The 24,504-nt window shown below is 35.9% G+C and overlaps 1 protein-coding gene across 1 annotated transcript in view; it reads left to right on the forward strand.

The window, feature by feature from the left end:
- LOC148942949 (zwei Ig domain protein zig-8-like) overlaps nt 1-24,504 on the forward strand; it is a 137,062-nt gene that overhangs the window by 74,600 nt on the left and 37,958 nt on the right. Inside the window, exon 4 of the mRNA XM_089102705.1 lies at nt 22,688-22,916. Coding sequence (XP_088958831.1) covers nt 22,688-22,916 — 229 coding nt within the window. The remainder of the gene's footprint in view (nt 1-22,687; nt 22,917-24,504) is intronic.

Raw genomic sequence — 24,504 nt, forward strand, 5'->3', positions numbered from 1 at the left:
TCTGCCTTTCGAGGTGTCCACGTTTCAGAATCATTCTTCACAATTTCACAATTATTATTACTTCACAATTATTAACAATCGGTTATTTGCAATTACTACTACTACTACTAACAACTCATCGCAGCACCAAGCCGCCTGAGGTCAACACATTTACGCACGCTCCTCCTCCACCCCAATCTATTCAAAACCTCCCTTTTTACACTCACCCACGAAGTTCCCATTTCCTTTAAATCTTTCTTTATGACGTCCTCCCACCCCAGACGGGGACGACCTGCCTTCCGTTTAGCCCTAGATGGTTGACCAAAAAGAAAAATCTTCGGCAATCTGTAATCCTTCATCCGAACAACGTGCCCTAGCCACCTCAACCTTTCTTTCATTATAGCCCTAGAGAGCGGTATTGAACCACATTTTTCGCACAGCCCATTGTTTGAAATACGGTCAGTCAGCCGGGTACCCAGAATAATCCTTAAGCAATTTCTCTGGAAAATATCTAGCAAATCCTCATCTGCTTTTCTGAGCGTCCGTGCTTCAGAGCCATATTTGACCTCTGTTATCCCTGTATTAACAAGTATTACTGTAGCTTCGAATGTTCTTATCTGGTTCGCTGACTTATATTTCTATTCTTCCAAACTGTGAAAAAAACACCCTTGGCGTAGGATATACAGCTCTTTACATCTTCACGATACCCATCATCTTAATTTTAACTCAGGTAAATCAAGCTATCCACTCATCGATCTTCTTGGTACCTAACATCACTTCTTCCCCTTTTTCAGTAAAGTTATGTTAGCTGCGATGAAAGAGAAAGGTTAAGTTTATAGTGATATTTCATCAGCGGTGTTAAACTTTTCTCAGATACCTTTCAATTCATTTGGAGGAATAATTAAGGCAAAAGACCCTAAGCTAGAGACCTTATATTTCCCCATTAAAAGGATTTTTAATTACAGCTTTTAAACAGAATAACTGCTGCTGACGGTTAAGTCATTACGGTGTGCTTTTGGTCGTCTCTTTGAATAGTTTTTGTGGGGCTTCTTGCTAGTTAGTGTCTTGTTTAATCAGAAAATTGTCACAATAATGTTGATAGCCTGCCACTAATCATCTTCGATATGTTTCCCTACACATGTAGAATCTCCTATTATTTGTAGGTTTGGTAAGTAAGGAAATTGAATATTATGACTACCAAATTTGCAAGCATTGTACTATTTCGAAGGGTGTTTTTCCTAGATGCTTACGGCATGCAGGAAAAAAAAAATCGGAGAACTATTTAAAGTTTCGACTTTTGACAGTTTGTTTAATGCAATGCTGTTCTTATTACTGAAACTATGAAGCCCTCAAAGTTCAGACATCACATAAAAAACCACTAAGAACATATTGGAAAAGACTTAGAATTTGTCAAGTGAAACGAGGCTGTTTTGAAGAGATAAAAGTAAGAATTAAGTTGTTAGAATTAAGTGGGACGTTGGAAAGAAAAAAAAAACTCTACTTTTCTGCCATCAAATGTAATTGCTCTTGAAGATACACAGATATACAAGCCCATAACAATTACAGGAACCCTCATCAAGCTTTGCATTAAAAAAAAAAAAAATTAAAATAGTTCTTGAAGGACGAGCAAAATTAAACACATGACATGTTTTTGTTCAAGAGTGCAATTCAGAGACACTTGTACTCAGATATATCTTTGGAACAGATTTAACGCGAATTAAAGGTATTTCCAATTTTTCTTTCCAACTTGATGAGTCCACCAATGTTAGCTTATGTTCCCAGTTACTCGTATCTGGCAAATTTACTTGTGGGAGATTAGAAGACGCCAAAGAAGAGTTTTTATCTAGTAAAGAACTATTAAAAACTACGATAGGTGAAGACCTCATGGTAAGGCGTGGTAAGTCTGGAAGACCCATGATAAACATGGTAAGATCAACTTTTGAAATTAGTGGCTTAAAATGAAAGTATTTGTGAGGAAAGAGTACCAGACATACTTGGATCGAGAAAGGACTTCTAAAAGAAAGTTAAAAGGCTTGTACTAGAAGCAAGAATAAGCACTGCGAACTTGGTCACGGTGTTTATTTTTCCTACACTATTTTTCGCTGGTTACAAAGGAAATTCGAGTCTTTTAATATAACTAAATCAAAATAACTAAGTTTTTATTTTCAACTGAAAGCAAGGATCAACATTAAAACTTAAAACGAACAGAAACTGTTGCGTATATTAGGGGGTTTGCCCCCTCCTTAGAGCCTCACTGATTACGCTAAAGTTTTTTAGCACTTAAAAAAAAAAAAAATTCTTATTATTCTAATTCTAATTAAACGAACCTTGTGTTTCAGCAGTCGCTCTGAAAGAATTGAAGAATTCGAACTTTAGTGTAAATAGTGAGGTTTTAAGGAGGGGGTAACTCCCTAGTAAACATATTAATTTCTGCTCGTTTAAAATTTTAATGATGCTCCTTACTTTCAGTTGAAAACACTTGTTTTCTTAATTTAATTTCTGATCGTTTAAGAAAAACAAAAACACCAAAATGTCTGACTCCACTTCCGCAAAAAATCCCCCTCTCCGCGGAATTATCCTCTGGAGTATTCAATCCTGGTGAAAACTTACCCCGGACAATTACCCTTAACATCTCCACATGTAACATTGAATCGGTAAAGAGAAAGCAAGACATATAAAGAAATTCTATATAGGAATCGTATAAGAATTCTGGCAAATTCCGTCCCCTGAAAAGTCCACCCCCTGGAAAAGTCCACCTTCCTGTGAAAAATCCCCCCAGCAGGAAATTCATCCTCCCCTCCCGTCCCAAATAGGTATGCATACTTCCCAATAACAAATACTATACGTAAACAATGGGCTAAAATTAAAATTTAAAGACCTTTCTCCAGGGGCTGTGGGGGGTCATGTTATTTCCAAAGACATTGTTATTGGGCCTTTTACCAATACTGAAAAAATAGCTTTCTCAAAATTTTGATCGGACGATTTTGGGAATAAAAGTGGCGTGGGACGGGGTGTAGTTGCCCTCCAGTTTTTAGGTCACTTAAAAATGACACTAGAATTTTTTATTTCCGTTAGAATGAGCACTCTCCCGATGTTCAGGCCCACTGGGTCGATAAGATCACCCCAGGGAAAAACAAAACAAACAAAAAAACAAAACAAATAAACACGCATCCGTGATCTTTCTGCTGGCAAAAATTACAAAATTCCATATTTTTGTAGATAGAAACTTGGAACTTCTACAGTTCCAACTTGGAACTTCTTTGAACTTCCTTGGAACTTCTTTGATAAGGCGAAGCTGATGGTGTGATTTTCATAAAAATTCGATGACTTTTAGGGGGTCTTTCGCCCTTTTTGTGAAAATCAGACAAATTCTCTCAGGCTCATACCTTTTGATCGGTAAAACTAAACTTAATAAAACTTATACATTTGGAATCAACACAATAAGCTAATTCTTTTGATATATCTATTAGTATGAGAATTCCGTTTTTTAGAGTTTTGGTTACTATTGAGCCTAGTAGCTCCTTACTTACAGTTCGTTGCCACGAACTGTTTGAAAAAACAAAATGAATCAGCTCATGGAAATGAAAGGAAAACATTCGTTTACTCGATGCTTTAATGATAAGACCCGGATTCAAAACGTAGTTTATTTATCTGACACACTTTACTGACTAACTAAGATTAACTTAGAATTGCAGTATGAATAAACTTTCATTGTTTACCTCAAAGATAATACCTTTGAGGTATCATGTTCTGAGGCTGCTCTTGACAAATATTCAACCAAACCCTTGCTGAGCAGATTGAAACTCAATTTTCATATTGGCGGTTTCTCGGAGACTCGTTCTTGACTTTTCCGTTTTTACTTAATGACCATATCGAAATTTAGATTTGATGCGTACCTCGGTAATGTGGATTCGGTATTTGGCTCCGGCTATTTGGAATGATATCCCAGTTTGCGTTCGGGAAGCTGAACACATTGGGTCGTTTAAAGTAAAAATAAAAAAACATTTATTGGGAGAGGGGAGGTAATTTATTATTATTTTCATCATTAATGTGTTTTTTTTTCTTACTAGTTTTTTGTATTATTTTTTAAATTGAGAGAGAGTGTTAAGGTCTTTTTTTTTTGAGAATTATAATTTTGAGAGGTTGATAATTATAGGATTTCAGCCGTCTTTCATCAGGCTTTTTGAGCCTTCCCCGGGCGGTTGCTTGTATATAGTTTATTTTGTATTTAGTAGTAAATAAAGCAAGTCAAGTCAAGATCTGGTGAGTACCTAGGGTCAAAAATGGTGCTACAACGGTGGATGTGTAAAATACGATTAGCTTTGTTGTTTAAAACGTGTACGATATCTCGGGAATAACGATCGAATTCTCCCAGTTCCAAATAATAATTCATCCTACTAACCTAGGCTAAAGAAAAAAAAACATACATGAAGGACCCATCAATTGCTTTACTTTCTCGAAGTTTTCAACAATCATCCATCCTACATGCTTAGGCTAGAGAAAAAGTAATGCATGAAAGCCCAGTCATTCTTTAATACTTCAACTCTACTGGGCTGGCCATCAAGGCCTTACCAAGAATTTGTTTTGGAGGGGGTTTTCCTCAAAGATTTTTCTCAGGGGGGGGGGGCTGGTACGCATAAAAAACTCAAAAAAGGCATACAAAATTTGTTTTATATCCACTTTTGTTACGTTTTTACGAGTCAAAAAACATTTCTGAAGGGGTTCAAAACCCCCTAACACCCCGCTGGGTACGACCTTGCTGGCCATGGTCATAACCTTAAGTCTTAGGTAATGACCTAAGCTCTTTAGCTCTCTACGCTAAAGTTTTTTTTTGTACTTTCAAAAGAGCTATCTATTCTAATTAAACGGCATTTGTGATTCAGAGATTTATGATTCGAACAAAATTCGAACTTTAGCGTAAAGAGCGAGGTATTGACTAGGGGGCCAACCCCCTCATATATTTAATAATTTCTGTTCGTTTCAAGTTTTAATGTAGCTCCTTACTTTCAGTTGAAAAACTTGTTTTCATTAAATTAATAGTTATTAAAAGCCAGTTTAAACCAGGTAATCATAGAATTTCAAGCTATTATCCTAGCTCAACACTATTCGCGTTCTCGAATTGAATATGTCTTATCAGTAGATTAAATAAAAAAAAGTTTTTTTTAACTGAAAGTAAAGAGCCATATTAAAACTTAAAACGAACAGAAATTATTCCGTATATAAAAGGGGATGTCCCCTCTACAACCCTTCTCTCTTTACGCTGAAGTTTGTTATTGTTCTAAAAAGTAGAGTTGTGAGAAAAAGTCAAACTTTAGAGTAAAGAGCGAGGCGTTTAGGAGGGGACAGCCCCTTTCATATACGGAATAATTTCTGTTCGTTTTAAGTTTTAAAGTCGCTCCTTACTTTCAGTTAAAAAAACTTTTAATTTAATTTTTTAATTTAATTTCTGAACGTTTTTGAATTAATACAAGTTTTGAATTTGGCTCAGCGTGCATGAATAATTAAAAAGAAATTTTCATATTAATTTTATTTATTTTGGCTGAATGGCTTTCTCAAAATTATTCCGTATACGAAAGGGGCTGTCCCCTCCTCAGCGCCTCTCTCTTTACGCTAAATTGTTTTATTGTTTTAAAAAGGAGAGCTGTGAAAAAGAGTCAAACTTTAGCGTAAAAAGATCTTGGGGGGGGGCAATGCGACAAAGGTGCCAATACTTCACTAAACCACCAAATTTATTCTAAAAAGAGTAAAAAAAAGAAAAAAAAAACAGGTGAGAGGGTGTCAGAAAAAATCTTGGAGCCCCGGGGTCCCTCCGGCCCCACCTAGACCCGTCATGTGATTGACAGCGGTGGACATTGGTTATGACCATGGCAAACCCATTAGATGTGAAGTATTAACGAGCGACTGGTCTTTCATGTATTACTTTTTCTCTAGCCTAAGCCTGTAGGATGGATAACTGTTGAAAACTGGGAGAAAGTAAAGCAATTGATGAGTCCTACATGTAAGCTTTTTTTCTCCAGCCTAAGTAAGCAGGATGGATGATCATTTGAAACTGGGTTGCCCTCCAATTTTTTTTGGTACTTAAAAAGGGTCGGTACGATCACCTCCGGGAAAAAACACGAAAAAACACAAAAGTCAAAATCCAAATTTTGCAGATAGGAGCTTGAAACGTCTACAGTAGGGTTCTCTGATGCCCTGAATCTGATGCTGTGATGTTCATTAAGATTCTATTGATTTAGGGGGTGTTTCCTTCTTTTTTCCAAAATAAGGCAAATTTTCTCAGGATCCTAACTTTTGATGGGCAAGCCTAAACTTGATGAAACTTATATATTTAAAATCAGCATAAGAACCCAATTCTTCTGATGTATCTATAGGTATCAAAATTCCGTTTTTAGAGTTTCGGTCACTATTGAGCCGCGTTGCTCCTTACAGTTCGTTACCACGAACTGTTTGATAAGAAATTTATATCCCAAATTCTACCAATTTTCAGTGAACTTTTTATTTATTTACTATTTAAAGCATTAAAGCCAAACGAAAACGAGTAAAAGCATACTAACAAAAGATTTAAGATACGAAGTCTAGCTGGGTGGGTGACAATAAGACACTTTAAACACTCGGAAATTCAATAATTTTCTCTTGAATAATGTTTAAGTTTTACTAGGAAATCACCTGAAAAAGTAAGAGAGATTTTGGAAAAGAGATCTTGAAAGCAAGTATACTAATTGGACGAGGAACAGGAGAGTCAACTGTTACCCCTATAAGTTTTGTATCCCTCCCCCCCCCTAGGTAGATTTTAAAAGTAATTTTTTTGTATTTTATATGTAGAATAACCTCTTTTGGTATTTTAATTGAAGTAAATAACAACAAAACAAAATTAACCCCCCCCCTTAGATTTTAAAAATAAATCCCTCCCTTCAGTTTCTAGAATGGACGCTCCTACTCTAAAAAATAAACAGAATATGAATCTCTTAAAAACATGCTAGTGATTATTTTGTTTTGCAGGTCAAAGAAGTAGTGCAAATTTACCAAAATGAGGGGAGGGGGGAGCAAAGTGCATTTTAAAAATATATGAGGGTCTTTTTTCGTTTCTTTTCGATAAAAATTCTAAAACAATTGGTATCTAATGATGAATATAAGTAGTAATTCCCCTCTGATTTCTACCGTCCAGTACCCCTGCAATACAACCGGTCCCTCTTTCTACTGGCCCCTGGATTCTCATGACACCCGGGTGTTATTAATTTTCCAAACGATGCATGTATTACGTCAATGTTCTCATTTTGGGAAGACATGCCTTCAGAATACAACCGGTCTTTAATTCTACCGGTCTCTGTTTCTACCGGTCCCTGGATTCCCTGAGCCCCGAAAGACACACCCCTGTTTTAAACGGTCAGGTGTTACACCAATGTTTACATTTGGGGACACACACCCCTGTAATACGACTGCAGTCCTGTTTCGGTGTTACATCAATGCAATAGGGGGAAACTAAGAGACACAGATGTTAGGGAATGTTTACATTCGCTGCTACGTAATGGGGTTTGAGAGTCATGCATGACTTGATAGATTTATTTAGGGTGGTGTAATCTTGCGTGTCTTATTTGATTTATCTGAAATAACTGAATGACGGCGCACAAGTGGGTGCTACGTAATGACAACCTACACATGGGTTTTGCGTAATGACATGGCACACGTGGGTGTTACGTAATGGCAGCGAACACATCAGTGTCACATAAAAGGTTTCTTAAGACATTTTTCTTCAAGACATTTCAAGGCGTTTTCTAAGACATTTCAAGACGTTTCAGGACATTTCAAAATATTTCTTAAGACGTTCTTTTCAAGAAATTTCAATATGTTTTCTAAGACATTTCCTGACGTTTCTTAAGATAGTTTCTTCAAGAGGTTTCTTAAGGCATTCTTTTCAAGAAATTTCAATGATTATTTAAGACATTCCAAGACAATTTTCGAAATTTTCTTGCTTCTTATGCTTAAAAAACCTAAGGATATGAGGGAAACCTTCAAGGGTCCACTAGTGGGAAGACCTTCAAGATACTGGACCCTAACGAGTAATAGTACACAGGCATCTAATTAAACCGAGCCCCTAGCGAGCATTTTCAACGAGGCCCCCAAACCTAACCACTGGCGCCAAGCATCCAATTCAATCAGGGGACCCATTAGTGAACAATTCCAATGGAGGTCCCTAACCCAGCCATCGAAGGCTCTAGCAAGCAATTCAACCGGAGGCCCAAGCACTGGGCCCCCGGTTGCATGTTATTCATGGAACTTGATGCGTGCTAATTTATGTTCGTGGAACTTGTTCCATGCTATTCTTTTCTCTTCGTAAAATTCGTAAATTGATTTTCTCCTCGTGAAACTGATTTTGTTAACAGAACTTGTTTCATGCTGATTTATTTTTCATGGAACTTGTTAAGTACTGATTTTTGTTCGTGAAACTTGTTGCATGTGGATTTTGCTCTTCATGAAACCTGTACATTGACTTTTCTCCTCGTTAAACTGATTTTGTTCAAGAAACTCGTTGCGAGCTGATTTTTTGCTCGTGGAACTTGTTGTATGCTGATTTATGTTCGTGAAACATTTTGTATGCTGTTTTTCTTCTCTTCGCAAAACTTGTACATGGATTTTTCAAATCGCAAAACTGATTTTGTTCATGGAACTTGTTACGTGCTGACTTATTGTTGACGAAACTTGTTGAGTTTTTATTTTAGTTCGTGAAATTTGTTGCGTTTTGATTTTGCCGTTCATGAAACTTGCACATTTTCGTTTCTCCTCTTGAAACTGATTCGTTGTTCGTGGAACTTGATGCGTGGTAATTTATTGTCTGTGGAACTTGTTGCATGCTGATTTTTTGTCCATGAAACTTCTTGCATGTTGATTTTTTCTCGTCGTGAAATTTGTACATTGATTTTTCTCATCATGAAAGTTCTTTTGTTGAAGAAATTTGCAGTGTGCTGATTTTTTTATTCTTGGAACTTGTTGCGTGCTTTTTTATTGTTCGTTAAACTTCTTGCATGTTGATTTTTCTCTTCGCGAAACTTGTGCACTAATTTTTCTCGCTATACACTGATTTTCGTGAAACTTGTTACATGTTGATTTTCTCTTCGCGAACCTTGTACATCGATCTTTCTATCCGTGAAATTGACAATGTTCATGGAACTTGATGCATCCTGATTTTTGTTCATGGAACGTTTTGCGTGCTGATTTTTTGTGAAACTTGTTGCATGTTTTTTTTTCTCTTCGTGAAACTCGTACATTGATTTCTCTCTTCATGAAACTGATTTTGTTCTTGGAAATTTTTACCTGCTGATTTTTGTTTGTGGAACTTGTTGCGTGCTAATTTTTGTCAGGAAACATGTTTTATATTGATTTTTTTCTCTTCATGAAACTTGTATATTGAATTTTCGGTAAAGTTCTACCAAATCATATTATTGTTTTGCGCATAAAGTGAATATACCACTCGGTGCCTTTTTTATGCTGATTACGAACATAGTAATCATTTCTATCGGAAATGAATTTCAACCCCCCCCCACCATTTATATGTCAATTCAGGGGATATATTTCTACATTAGGAGGGCGGGGGCAAATTTTTGTTTCTGATGTAAATGGGAGGTAAGTTTAAACTTTACCCCCACCCCCCTAATGTAGAAATATATACCCTGAATTGGCATATATAGGGGGGGGGCTGAAATTCATTTCTAACAGAAATGATTATTATATTTATAATCGGCATAAAAAAAAGGCATCAACTGGTGTATTCACTTTATTCCTAACTCAATAATTCGATTTGGTAGAACTTTACTGAATTTTCTCCTCATGAAACTGATTTTGTACATGGAGCTTGTCTCATGCTGATTTTCGTTCCTGTAACTTTATGGGTGCTTTTGTTCGTAATTTTTTGTTCGTCAAACTTGTTACTTGTTGATTTTTCTTTTCGTGAAACTTGTATATTGATTTTTCTCCTCTTGAAACTGATTTTATTCATGGAACTTGTCGCAAGCTAAGCTGATTTTGCTCGTGAAACTTGTCGCGTGCTAATATGTACCTTGTGAAACTGATTTATTGTTGGTGGAACGTGTTGCATGCTGATTTTTTGTCCGTGAAATTTTTCGTATGTTGATTTTTCTCTTCGTGAAACTTGACATTGATTTTTCTCTTCATAAAACTTATTTTGCTCATGGAACTTGCTGCTTGCTGATTTTTTATTCATGGAGCTTGTGGCGTGCTGATTTTTGTTCGTGAAACATCTTGCATGTTGATTTTTCTCTTTGCGAAACTTTTACACTGATTTTTCTCCTCCTGAAACCGGTTTTTTCATGGAACTTGTCGCTTGCTGATTTTTTGTCCTGGATCTTGCTGAGTGTTGATTTAGTTCTGTTCATGAAACTTGTAGTATGTTGATTTTTTTATTCGTGAAACCTGCACATTGATTTTTCTCATCGTGAAACTTATTTTGTTCATTGAACTTGTCACGTACTAATTTTTGTTCGCAAAACATGTCACGTGCTGATTTTTTTGTCCGTGAAACTTGTTGAATTTTTTTTCTCTTCGTGAAACTTGTGTATTGATTTTTATCCTCGTGAAATTGTTTTCGTTCATGAAACTTGTTGCGTGCTGATTTTATTGCGTGGAGCCTGTTGCTTGCTGATTTGTGTCTGTGATACTTGTTAAATGTGGATTTTTCTCTTCGTGAATCTTGTACATTGATTTTTCTCCTCGTAAAGCTGATAATTTTCAAGGAACTTGATGCTTGCTGATTTTGTTCTTGGAACTTGTTGCATCTGGATTTTTTTTTTCGTGAAACTTGTTACCTGTTCATTTTTCTGTTCATGGAGCTTTTACATTGATTTTTTCACATTGTGAAGCTCGTTCTGATCGTGGAACTAGTTGCGTGCTGATTTTGGCACGTGAAACTTGTTGCATGTTGGTTTTCCCTTTGTGAAACTTGTACATTGATTTTTTTCCTCCTTGCGAAACTGATTTCACTCATGAAGCTTGTTTCATTCTGAATTAGGTTAACCTAGCCTACTAGCATATCATGGTAAATTGCGTTTCACGACCAAAAGTTTGCACGCAACAAGTTCCACGAACCAAATCAGTTTCACGAGGAGAAACAGAGTCAATCTACAAGTTTCTTGAAGAAAAATTATCATACAATAAGCTCCACGGACAAAAGATAATTCAACATGGAAAAGAATCCATGAACATAATCATTTTCACGAGGGAAGAAATCAGCGTACAAGTTTCACGAAGAGAAAAAAATCAACATTCAACAAGATTCACGAACAAAAATCATCATGCAACAAATTTCATGATAGGTTTCATGAGGAGAAAAATCTATTTAAACATTTCACGAGAAAAATCGCCATGCAACAAGTTTCATGAACAAAATCAGTATGCAACAAGTTCCATGAACAGAAATCAGAAAGCAACAAGTTGAAAGAATAAAATCAGTTTTACAAAGAGAAAAAATAAATGTGCAAGTTTCTCGAAGAGAAAAATCAACTTGCAACAAATTTCACGATCAAAACAATCAGCACACAAAAAGTTCCACGAAGAAAAATCAGCATGCAACAAGTTCCATGAACAAAATCAGCTTCATGACGAGAAAAATCAATGTACAAGTTTCACAAAGAGAAAAATCAACATTTATCAAGTTTCATGTACAATAAATCAGCAAGCAACAAGTTCCACATACACAAATCAATACGCAAGAAGTTCCATGAACAAAATCAGTTTCAAGACGAGGAAAATCAATGCACGATTTTCATGAGGAGAGAAAGCAATATGCAATAAGTTTCACGATCAAAACCAGCATTCGATAAGTTCCACGAATAGAAATCATCACACAACAATTTCCATGAACAAAATCAGTTTCACGAGGAGAAAAAACAAGTTTCACGAAGGAAAAAAATAAATATGCAACAAAGTTCACGAAAAAAAAAATCAGCATGCAACAAGTTCCATGAACAAAATCAATTTCATGAGGAGAAAAATCAATTTATACGTTTCACAAAGAAAAAAATCATCCTTTATCAAATTTCACGAACAATAAATCTGCACGCAACAAGTTACACATACAAAAAATCAATACGCAACATATTCCATGAACAAAATCAGTTTCACAAGGATAAAAATTAATGTATGATTTTCATGAGGAGAAAAATCAACATGCAACAAGTTTCACAATCAAAACTCAGCATCTAACAACTTCCACGAACAGAAGTCACCACACAAGAAGTTCCATGAACAAATTTAGTTTCACGATGAGAAAACTCAATATACAAGTTTCACGAAGAGAAAAAACAACCTACAACATGTTTCACGAACAAAAATATTCCAACACAACAAGTTCAATGAAAAAAACAGTTTCATTTGGACAAAAACCTATGTATAAGTTTCATGAAGAAAAAATTAACATATAACAAGTTTCACGAACAAAAATCAGCATGAAAAATGTTCCGCGAACAAAAATCTGCACACAACAAGGTCCGTGAACAAAATCAGTTGCACCAGGAGAAAAATCAGTGCACATGTTTCACGAAGAGAAAAATCAGCGTACAACAAGTTCCAAGAACAAAAATCAACACACAGCAAATTCCTTCATTAAAATCAGTTTCACGAGGAGAAAAAATCAGTGTACAAGTTCCGCAAAGAGAAAGAAAGAATCAGTATTGATTCAGAGTTCAAAGTGTACGCATCTGCTATTAAATTGGATATTTTTAACCAGTACGCTTTTCAGTGAATTCTAATCTCAGTGAAGCTAGTTTAGATTTGGCAATGTTTTCAGGTTTCGTCAAAGGATTATGATTCCGAATGAATTGCCTAGCGTATCTTGACTACCTGAGTTAACAAAAAAGGAGTTATTGACTCGTAACAAAAAAAAGAAAATAGGCCAAAGTACTTGGTTAGATTGCACAATTAACTTTTCGTGAAAAAATCCAGCTGTTTTAAATACGAGGGATTGCTCACTCCATACCACCATTGGTGTTAACACGCTGCATCCTAAGCGTTGATTTGCCTAAATTAGGACCAACTCGATAACTCTAGTGCCGGAGCATATGGCTGGCACATTCTAAGGTAGGCCTTTGCAATTTTAGTAGGCATTTAGAAATAGAACTATGAACTATATACCTATCAATTGAGTGATTCCTTAGTACCTGGAATAGTAAGGAAAGACTCTCTGTGTATCTGACCCAATAAGTGAAACATGGAAACACCTATGCTGCTGGGCATCACTGCTTTTAAGCAAGTTATCAAAATGAACCCAAGCGAGTAAGACCTTTTTTATGCTCGGGGAACCTGTTTTGTGGATTAACGAGTTTAGCAGTGGCGAGCGAGAGCATCTTGTGATTAGCAAGTGTCTGACTGCGTGAAATTGAGACTGAAGGAAACAGAACAATTTTTTTTTTTTTTAACACACAATGGGCAGAAAGAGAAAAGTTCGTCTACAAGATGGGTCTAAGAGATTAATTTGGATGTGTCTCAGGAATCCACGGAATCTAGCAATGAGAGACACGAACTAAAAAGTCTATCAGATAATTTCAGCAAAATCTTGGAGATTGTTACTGCAAATAGCTCTAAATTGGATGTATTAACAACTGGGTTCAGAGGCCGTGAGGATCGTGTTAAAAGCCTAGAAACTACAGTAACTGACTCGATATCGAGAGTTTCAGCGCTAGAACCGAAAGTTGCTGCAATTGAGAATGAGAATAAGAATATGACAAATCAAGTGAAAGTCCTCGTTGATGAAAATCAGCTTTTGAGATCCGAGTTGACTAGTATCTCGACACGAATGATGAATTTAGAAAGCAAGCCTTCAGAAAACAATATTTTGATTTGGAATATTAAAGCAAAGGATGAAATTGAAGGTGCTACAATTTTCAAGGAGATTGTTGTGCAGGGTCTGGGTTTAGATGATGTTCCGTCATTTAAGATTTTGGACTTTAAACCAGATAAGAAATTCTTGAAAGTTGACTTACTTTCGAAAAGCTCTAAATTACTACTGCTGAAGAACGCGAGGAAACTGCAAGGACAGTCTATTTGTGGTTTTCAGAATATTTATATATCAGATGATGCTCCGCAATGTGTTCGAGAAGCACGAAAAAAGCTGATCTTGACTCGCATGAAGCTACGTGAACGCGGCATAGATAGTTGGGTCTCTAAGTCCGTGCCCCCCTGCTTGTTCATAAGGCGTCCAGATGGCTCAGTTACAAGGTACAATGCTGGTGAATTTGTACAGGAGCTTATTAATCCCCAAGATGGTGAAATGGCGACTAGCAGTGGGCGTATCCAAGCTGGTCGGAGAGGCGCTAGAGGTAGTGGAGTGGCGTTCTGAAATGATATTAGATGAAATTTCCCTTAGTCTGTTTGCTAGTGAATTATAATAAGTGAATATTATGTTATGATGAAGTTAATAATCAGGGTCCCTGAAGTTAACATACCAGAGTATTAAAAAGTATGTGTTTTGACAATAAGCATGTTTTCGTTGTATCTTTTCGTTTTTTTTGTTTTTTCTATGTTTCTTTTGTTTTTTTTATATTACTTTCGTTCAGTTATATGATTGAATATTTGGGATTTTTGTTGCTGAGTACAAGTTCTGCCCTACAATGTGCGTTGAAATTTGATAATGGTATTAAATAATGTGAGACTGGCGCTGCTTGAGAATAGTCACGTAAAGTTTGCGGATCGAATGAATGAGACGTTAAATCGAGAGTTTGATGGAGATGGGAATAATCAGGTTTGTTTGGAAAATTCTAAGTATGTATTTGCAAGTGATCTTAAGGATTATGTGACGCGGCGGGGGCCACAAACTCTGCATATATTACATCTAAACTGCCGGGGGTTAAATAGTTCTCTACATTATATTTCAGAATTGTGTTCGGATCCGAATTTTGATGTGGTGGCGTTGACTGAGACATGGCTTCGGAATGATAATTCGTCTTTGTTAGATATTAATGGTTATGAATTTATTAATAGGAATAGGGAGACTCGACAGCATGGAGGATTAGCAGTTTATATTAAATCAGGTTTTGCAGTTAAGACTAGACAGGATATTTGCATTTATCGCGAAATGATTTTTGAGTCAATGGTGTTGGAAATAAGTAGAAATGGATCCAAGTTTTTGGTTCTTATTTTGTATAAGCCTCCTTCTGCTTCAGAGATAGAGTTTTTAGAGTTATTGGAGCAGCAATTGGAAATGTTGAATGTATCAGGTTGCCCAAGTTTCATAGCGGGTGATTTTAACATAGATATGATGGTACTTAGTAATCGTGCAACTACTAGTTTGTTAAATTTAATGTCTAGTTTCGGATTGTTCCCAGGTATAAATATTTGTACAAGGATTTGTAACACGTCAGCTAGTTTAATTGATAATATATTCACGAACGTGAATTTTTGGAAACCAGGAGTGCTGGTAAATGATGTTTCAGACCACTGTGGAGTGTTTCTTTCTGCTGAAGTGGACCATAATTATACAGCTGGGAGTTTTTGTAGCCCAATTGTACCGACTGTGGACGCGGATTCTCTTGTACGATTTAAGAATGAATTAGAGTGTATGGATTGGGAGTTTTTGAATGCAATAAGTGATCCGGATCTTAAATTTTGTAAGTGGTATTATAATTTGTTTATTAGTCTAATTTAAATCTGCCGGATGCTTAAAAAAAAAAACAAGAGTAAATATGATTCTGCAAGAAAACCGTGGATTACCAGTAGTCTTCTTAGATCTATGAAAAGGCGCCATGAATTATATAAAAAGAGTATAATTGAGGCAAGCGTACTAAACCAGCAAATTTATTGTAAGTATAATGTTGCTTTAAATAAATTATTGAGGAAGGCTAGAATTGAGTATTTAGCTAAAGAATTTAAAAAGAGTGAGGGTAACCCGGCAAAGACGTGGAGTCTCCTCAGGCCTCTTATTGGCAAGAGAAGAGTTACGTTGCCAAATCTTCAGTCAGGTCAAACTCCAGTTCAACTTTCCAATCAGATGTGTGATTATTTTTCTAGTGTAGGTAATAATGTTGCCGGATCTATATATTGTGATAGGAGTGATGGTACTTTTGATCAATATCTTCCTCCCAGTTGTGATACTTCTATTTTAATGACTAAGGTAACGGAAAGTGAAATAACAGATGTAATAATGGCTATGAAAAATAAAGCTTCAGGTGTTGATCTAATATCTATAAGAGTGCTAAAGTTTGTTCTTCAATGTGTTATTAAACAACTGGTTTCACTAATAAATGGTTGTTTTAAAAGTGGTGTGTTTCCAAAGTGTTTGAAACGAGCGAAGATTGTTACAATATTTAAGGGGGGTGATAAAAATGATATAAGTAATTACCGTCCCATTTCGCTGCTACCAGTTATTGCTAGAATTTTCGAGAAGCTAGTATATATAAGGCTAGAAAAGTATCTTGAAAAGAATTTATTTTTTTATCAAAATCAATTTGGTTTCAGAAAAGGTTATTCTAGTGAGCATGCAATGTTGTTTTTGACTACATATGTTAATGATGCATTAGACAATAACCTTAAAGTTGCATCAATTTTTCTGGATATTGCGAAAGCGTTCGACACTGTATCTTATGATATTTTGTTAATGAAGTTAGAAAATTGTGGTATTAGGGGAAATGCTTTGAAGTTGTTAGAATCATTCTTAAATTCAAGGTCAATGTTTGTGGAGGTTAATGATGCACGTTCTGACAGTAGATTTATAAATTGTGGAGTTCCCCAGGGATCACCCCTAGGCCCACTTTTGTTTTCTATTTATATAAATGATTTGTCAAGTGCAGTTGATGGGTTGTATACTATTATTAAACCTCCTCTAGAGGAACTTAAACCTAGTAAAGCCCTAGTTATGTTTGCTGACGACACGAAATTAACCGTATGTGGTAGGACTGAGAATGAATTGATGTCGCAATTACGAGAAGGTTTTAAGAATATAGAAAGGTGGATGAGAAGTAATAGGTTAAAACTTAATTGTAATAAGTCTAGTTTATTGATATATAGCAGATCTCCAAGTTATTACCCATGGGTGAATAATTTAAGTAATGGTACATCAATGATTCCACGAAAGAGGAGTGTTAGATATTTGGGGATTATTATTGATGAAACTTTAAGTTTTGTAGATCATATTGATTGTGTGTCTATGAAACTTGCACGTAATGTTGGAATTATGCGTAAATTGAAAAATTTTCTCCCAACTAGTATATTAAGATTATTGTATTTTTCAATTGTACATCCATATCTATTATATTGTTCTTCAGTATGGTCGTCTACTTTTGGAACGCATCTTCTGCCCCTGCGTGTACTACAAAATTCGGCAATAAGGCTTTTGATTGGTAAGGATAATAGAGGATCATCTGTTCGTAATGAGTTTATGACGCTGAAGATTCTACCGGTATCGGGTCTTTTTAAATTTTATAAAACACAGTTCATGTTTAAGTATCTTTATGGTAGTGTTCCTGTTTGTTTTAAGGGACTGTTTGTGAGTGGGGGTGATGTTCATGAGCATGGAACTAGAAATTTGGAAGAATTTCGAAAACCGATTCCGCAAGCGACAAGATCATTTTTTTCTATCCGTCATGCCGGTCCGAGTGCTTGGAATAGTTTACCAGTGGAACTTAAATGTGTGGATGACCTGCTGCTGTTCCGTAGTTTATTGAGATCGTATTGTTTAGTAATTTATTATTTTTAATGAATTGGCTAAAAAGGGGGGGGGGGTACGTGATGATTGTCACGTGGCTATGTATAGTATGTTAGTATTAGTTTTTGAGTTGGAGGGCAGAACTTGTATTTGTATTTATATTAACTGAAAAGAGTTATTATTTTGGATCTTATTTTGTTATTATGATTTTTTATGTGTCTAGAAGGGATTACCCCCGCACAAGCTTGCTTCTGGGGGTATTTTGTTTGTTTGTTTTTTATGTATATAGTAAAATAAATCCCAGTTATAAATTGAAATTGAATCAACATGTAACAAGTTTCACGAATAAAAGTCAGTATTCCACAAGAACCACGAACAGAAAATAAGCATGTAATAAGTTCTATGAATAAAATAGTTTTTGCAATGAGAAAAAAAATAAATGTATATGTATCACGAAGAAAAAAAACAACCTGCAACAAGTTTCAAGAACAAAAAATTTTCAGGCAAAAATAACATGAACAGAGTCAGTCTCACAAAAAGAAAAATCAACGTACGAGTTTCGAGAAGAGTAAAATCAAAAGGGCAACAAGTTTCACGAGCAAAAATCAGCACTCAACAACTTCTACGTACGTAAATCAGCACGCAACAAGTTCCATGAAAAAATCAGTTTCGCAAGGAGAAAAAAAGTAAACATACAAGTTTCACGAGGATAAAATAACAACACACAGCAATTTTCATGTGTAAAAATCAGCACGCAACTAGTTCCACGATCAGAACCAGTTTCACAATGAGAAAAAATCAATGTGCAAGTTTCGCGAAAAGAAAAATGAACATGTAACAAGTTTCACGAAAAAAAAAATCAGTATGCAACAAGTTCCAAGAACAAAAATCAGCAACCATCAAGATCGCTGAACAATATCAGTTTCACGAGGAGAAAAAAATCAATGTACAAGCTTCACTAAGAGAAAAAATCCAAATGTAAAAAGTTTCACGAACAAAAAGTACCTTGCAACAGGTTCCACAAACAAAAATCAGCACGCAATAAGTTCCATGAACGAAATCAGTTTCACGAGGAGAAAAATCGATGTACAACTTTCATGAAATGAAAAACAGCAGACAACAAATTTTATGTAGAAAAAAATGAGCACGAGCCACGTTCCACGAACGAAAATCAGCACGCATTAAGTTTCATGAACAAAATCAGTTTCACGGGGACAAAGATCAATGTACAAGTTTTGCGAAGAGTATAATAAACATGCAAGAAGTTTCACAAACCAAAATCAGCACGCAACAAGTTCCATGAATAAAAATTAGCGCTCGACAAGTTCACTCAACAGAATAAGTTTCGAGACCAGAAAAATCAATTTCAAGTTGCACGAAGAGAAAAATCGAGATACAAGAAGATTTGCAGACAAAAAATCAATGTACAAGCTTCATTAAGAGAAAAATTCCATATGTAAAAAGTTTCACGAACAAAAAGTACCTTGCAACAGGTTCCACGAACAAAAATCAGCACGAAATAAGTTCCAAGAAGGAAATCAGTTTCACGAGGAGAAAAATCGATGCACAACTTTCACGAAATGAAAAAACAACAGGCAACAAATTTTATGTAGAAAAAAATCAGCACGTGACACGTTCCACGAACGAAAATAAGCACGCATTAAGTTTCCAGAACAGAATCAGTTTCACGACGAAAAAGATCAATGTACAAGTCCAGCGAAGAGTTAAATAAACATGCAAGAAGTTTCACAAACCAAAATCAGCACGCAACAAGTTCCATGAATAAAAATTAGCGCTCGACAAGTTCACTCAACAGAATAAGTTTCACGATCAGAAAAATCAATTTCAAGTTTCACGAAGAGAAAAATCAACACACAACAAGATTCGCAGACAAAAAATCAGCAGGCAACAGGTTCTACGGACAAAAAATCAACACGCATCAAGTCCCATGAACAATAAATCAGTTTCAAGAGGACGAAAATAAACATACAAGTTTCACGAAGAGAAAAATCAACCTGCAACAAGCTTCACGAACAAAAAAATCTGCACACAACCAGTTCCTTGATCATATTCGGTTTCACGAGGATAAAAGCCAACGTACAAGTTTCACGAAGCGAAAAATCAACATGCAACCAATTCAACGAATAAAAATCAGCACTCAACAAGTTCCAAGAGATTAAATCAGCGCCCAACAAGTACCAATGACAAAATAAGTTTCGCGAGAAGGAAAAAAATCAATGTACAAGTTTCACCAAGAGCTAAAATTTAACATAAAACAAGTTTCACGAGGAAAGATCAGCATGCAACAAGTTCCACGATAAGAACCAGTTTCACAATAAGAAAAATCAATATACAAGTTTCGCGAAGAGAAAAATCAACATGTAACAAGTTTCACGAACAAAAATCAGCATGCAACAGGTTCCACGAAAAAAAATCAGTACGCGACAAGTTCCATAAACCAAAATCAGTTTCAAGAAGAGAAAAGTCAATGTACAAGTTTCACGAAGAGAAAAATCAACATGTGACAAGTTTGACGAAGAAAACTCAGCACGCATTACGTCCCAGGTACAAAAATCAGCATACGACAAGTTCCATGAACAAAATCAGTTTCACGAGGAGAAAAATCAATGGACAAGTTTCACGAAGGGAAAAAATCAACATGCAACAAGTTTCACTGACAAAAGTCAGCACGCAACAAGTTCGACAAACGAAATCAGCAGGCAAAAAGTTCCATGAACAAAATCAGTTTCACGTGCAGAAAGATCAATGTAGGCCTACGAGTTTCACAAAGAAAAAAAAACAACATGCAAAAAGTTTCACGAACAAAATCAGTACGCAACACGTTTTATGAACGAAAATCAGCACTTGGCAAGTTCCAAGAACAATGTCAGTTTCAAGGGGAGAAAAACCAATGCACAAGTTTTGCTAAGAGAAAAATCAACATGCAAGAAGTTTCACGAACAAAAATCAGCACTCAACAAGTTCCATGAACAAATTAAGTTTCATTATGTTAAAAATCAATGTACAAGTTTCACGAAGAGAAAAACCAACCTGCAAAAAGTTTTACGGACAAAAAAATAGCATACAAAAGTTCCCCGGAAAATAATTCAGGATGTATTAAGTTCAATGAACAATAAATCAGTTTCATGAGAACAAAAAAATGTACAAGTTTCATGAAGAGAAAAATCAACACGCAACAAATTTCACGAACAAAAATCAAAACTCAACAAGTTTCGTGAACAAAAAATCAGCGCGTAACAAGTTCCATGAACAGAATGAGTATCGTGATAAGAAAAATCAATGTACAAGTTTCACGAAAAGAAGAAAACCAGCAGGCAACAATTTTAACGAACAGAAATCAGCACTCGACAAGTTCCATGAAGAACAAATCAGAACGCAACATGTTCCATGAACAAAATCAGTTTCACGAGAAGAAAAAGTCAATGTATGAGTTTTACGACGAGAATTCAGCATGCAACAAGTTTCACGAACATAAATCAGCATGCAACAAGCTCCACAAACAAAAAAATCAGCATCGAACGAGGTCCATGAACAAAATAAGTTGCACGAGGAGAAAAGTCAATGTACAAGTTTCATGAAGAGGAACATAAACATACAACAAGTTTCACGAACAAAAATCAGCACTCCGTTCCACGAACATAAATCAGCACACAACAAGTTCCATGAAGAAAATCAGTGTCGTGAGGAGAAAAAGATTCACGAAGAGAAAAAAAAACATGCGGTAAGTCTCGCGATCAAAAATTACCATACTACAGGTTCCACGAACAAAAATCATCATGCAACAGGTGCCATGAATAAAATCAGTCTCGTGAGGAGAAAAAATTAATGTACAAGTTTCACAAAGAGAAAAATCAGCATGCAAGAAGTTACATGATCAAAAATTAGCATACAACAAGTTCCAAGAATAAAAATCCGGATGCTACCAGTTCCACAGACAATGCTTGGGCTCCTGGTTGAATTGCTTGCTAGGGTCCTCCTATGGCTAGGTTGGGAACCTCGCTAGAAGTGCTTGCTAGGGGGTCATTCGATTGAATTGGATTCTTGGCCCCGGTGGTTAGGTTAGAGGCCTCGTTAGAAATTCTCACTAGGGGCCTGGTTGAATTGGATGCTTGGGTCCCGTTGGAATTCTTCGTTAGAGTCTGGTGTCTCGATGGTCCCTCCCACTAGTTGACCCTTGAAGGCTTCCCCTACATCCTTAGGTTTTTTAAGCATAAGAAGCAAGAAAAATTCGAAAAACATTTTGGAATGTCTTGAAACGTCTTGAAGAAAATATCTTAAGTAACGTTTTGAAATGCCTTAGAAAACGTCTTGAAATGTCTTAGAAAACGTCTTGAAAGGTCTTGCAGAAAAATATCTCAAGAAACCTCATGAAATGTCCTCAAAAGTTTTGAAATGTTTTAAAAAACGCAACCGAATGTAAACATTCCCTAATATCTGTGTCTCTTAGTTTCCCCCTGTTACATTGACGAAACACCTGTAACAGGGCTGCGGTCACATTGCAGTGGTGTGTCTTCCTAAATGTAAACATTGATGTAATACGTGACCACCAAACAGGGGTCTTTCTTCCGAGTGTCATGGGAATCTAGGGACCGGTAGAAACAAGGACCGGTAGAAACAGGGACCGGTTTTAGTCCGGGGGCGTGTCTTCCCAAAATGTAAACATTGACGTAACACCTGCATCGTTTAGAAAATCAATAACACCTGGGTGTCATTGAAATCCATGGACCGGTAGATACAGGGACTGGTAGAAACAGGGACCGGTTGTATTGCAGGGATACAGGACTGTAGAAAGAAGAGGGGCATTGCTACTAATATACCAAAAATATATTTTTAAATCGAGGTGAACTCTAGGGGGTAAATTTCTACCTCACCCTCCTCCAATCGGCAGGATTAATCTTTCGTTACTGTATTTTTTAATCCTTTACTTGAGTTATTTACTTGACAGGGATACGGCAGGCATATTTTCAAATTTTCGAATTTGCAGAATTGCAAATTTCCGTCATTACCTTATTTTTTAAGGCCTGTAGTTGAGTTATTTTGCAGGTGACATGGATACGGCAGCGAGATTTGCACGTTCTTACTGCTGGTCATTTCACTTATACAACAGATCAACGCTTTTCTATAGTACAACCAGGGGCTGCACAACTACAAAGAAGTGATGAGGAATGGATATTACAGATTAAATACGTTCAACCACGTGACGTTGGGATATATGAATGCCAGGTCAGCACGGAGCCTCGAATGTGGTTAGATTTTCATCTAAATGTGATTGGTACGTGCCTCCTTATGCTATAATTACAGCTTATTTGATATCCTGATATTATGTCTAAGGTCTCCCTACCGTAATTAGCTGATGTGGTATTTATGATTAGGGAATATTAGATCAGAGAAATTGTTCTTGGCTAAAAAAGGGAAAGCTAATATAGTGTGCCTAATTATTGAAACATTGTAGAATGAGCATGCTAAAACCTTTAATCAAGAATCAACTAATTACAGGCACTGTCTGTAAATTTACTGTTGGTAAAGGCTTTAAACTCTCCATCGGAATACTTTGAGTAAGAAGAGGCTTTGAGTAAGAAGAGGCAATAAAAATTGTTTGTTAGAACACTTTGAAAAGGAATTGGTATTTAAGATACATGCAATTATCAGCTGGCTCTACTTTTTGTAATCTCAAATTATTTTATTTTAAATGCTCTGATAAGCACTGATAAATATTTGGTGAAAGCAGGGGGAGGGGGATGGGTTCATAGTATGAGAACTCTTCTTATGTAAAATAATTTCTGCTTAAGTTTTGAAGTCATTCTTTATTTTCAATTTTTTACTCAATCCAGACAGAAATCCTTTCTGAAAGCCTGGTGAACATACCTGCTAGACTATTTATTTTTAATGCAATACCCCACAAAACCCCACCACAATTTTTAAACTGCCATCTTTGAAACCTAAAATAAATTGGATCATAAAATCCTGAAAATTTTTGTAGAATTGAAATATCTTAGAAGTTTTGTCTTAACATAGTAATGTTTATAAAGTTTGGCATGATGACCACTTAGAAAAGGCGAGGGGTGACTGCTTTCCACCTCCGGGTGTACATATCAGAACGCCTTGTTTGCCACACAATTCCGACCTCGCTTGGCTCAGTCTCCATAACGCTTGGCGTAGTTTCTACCCCTCTATGCACAGTTTTAGCACAGTTTCGCTACACTTGTCACGCGTCACCTGGTGTAAGTAATTCCTGGAAATGTGCACCACATCCAAAAAAAGAATGAATAGAAAACAATTCTTGATTCAAATGTACTTACTAGGTAACAACAATTCTAATCTGTTTTCATAACATAAAATATGATTATGTGTTATGCATTATTATAAATACATTGCAATACTCTCCACTAAGACTCAGTGGCCTGTAAAGGAACTTAAAAATCTTTCCGACTTCTAAGTTGATATTTGAGAATCCAGTTTTCATGTTTTTGCTCGGATATTTCCTTCAGTAATGTGTTGCGTGAATTTGTGTATATCTTTGCATAGTATTACTTCACACAACATTTTCCTTTTAGGTTTGTCTTAGGTTACATACTTAAAAATTATTGAATACTTCCAACTAACATGTCTTTATAAAAGATGTATTAAAAACTCTCTTTATAAAAGCCAGCTTCTAATTATAGCTACATTATGACTGCCACCAAAAAGAGTCTTTCAGATGTTGCAGACGTGATAGGCATATTGAATTTTCTAAAAATAGTTAGAATGATTAAAAAATGTAATCGTTCAATCTCATAAGCAACAAAATAACTTTAACTTTGTTTTCTAAGAATCGTAAAAGCTCTTTTCCTACGATATATACATTATACTCGGAGTCCAGC

This window comes from Artemia sp. Qi Xiang Cuo, chromosome 16 (genome assembly GCF_049724085.1).
Source record: "Artemia sp. Qi Xiang Cuo chromosome 16, ASM4972408v1, whole genome shotgun sequence".
In the NCBI taxonomy this organism is placed as follows: Eukaryota; Metazoa; Arthropoda; class Branchiopoda; order Anostraca; family Artemiidae; genus Artemia; species Artemia sp. Qi Xiang Cuo.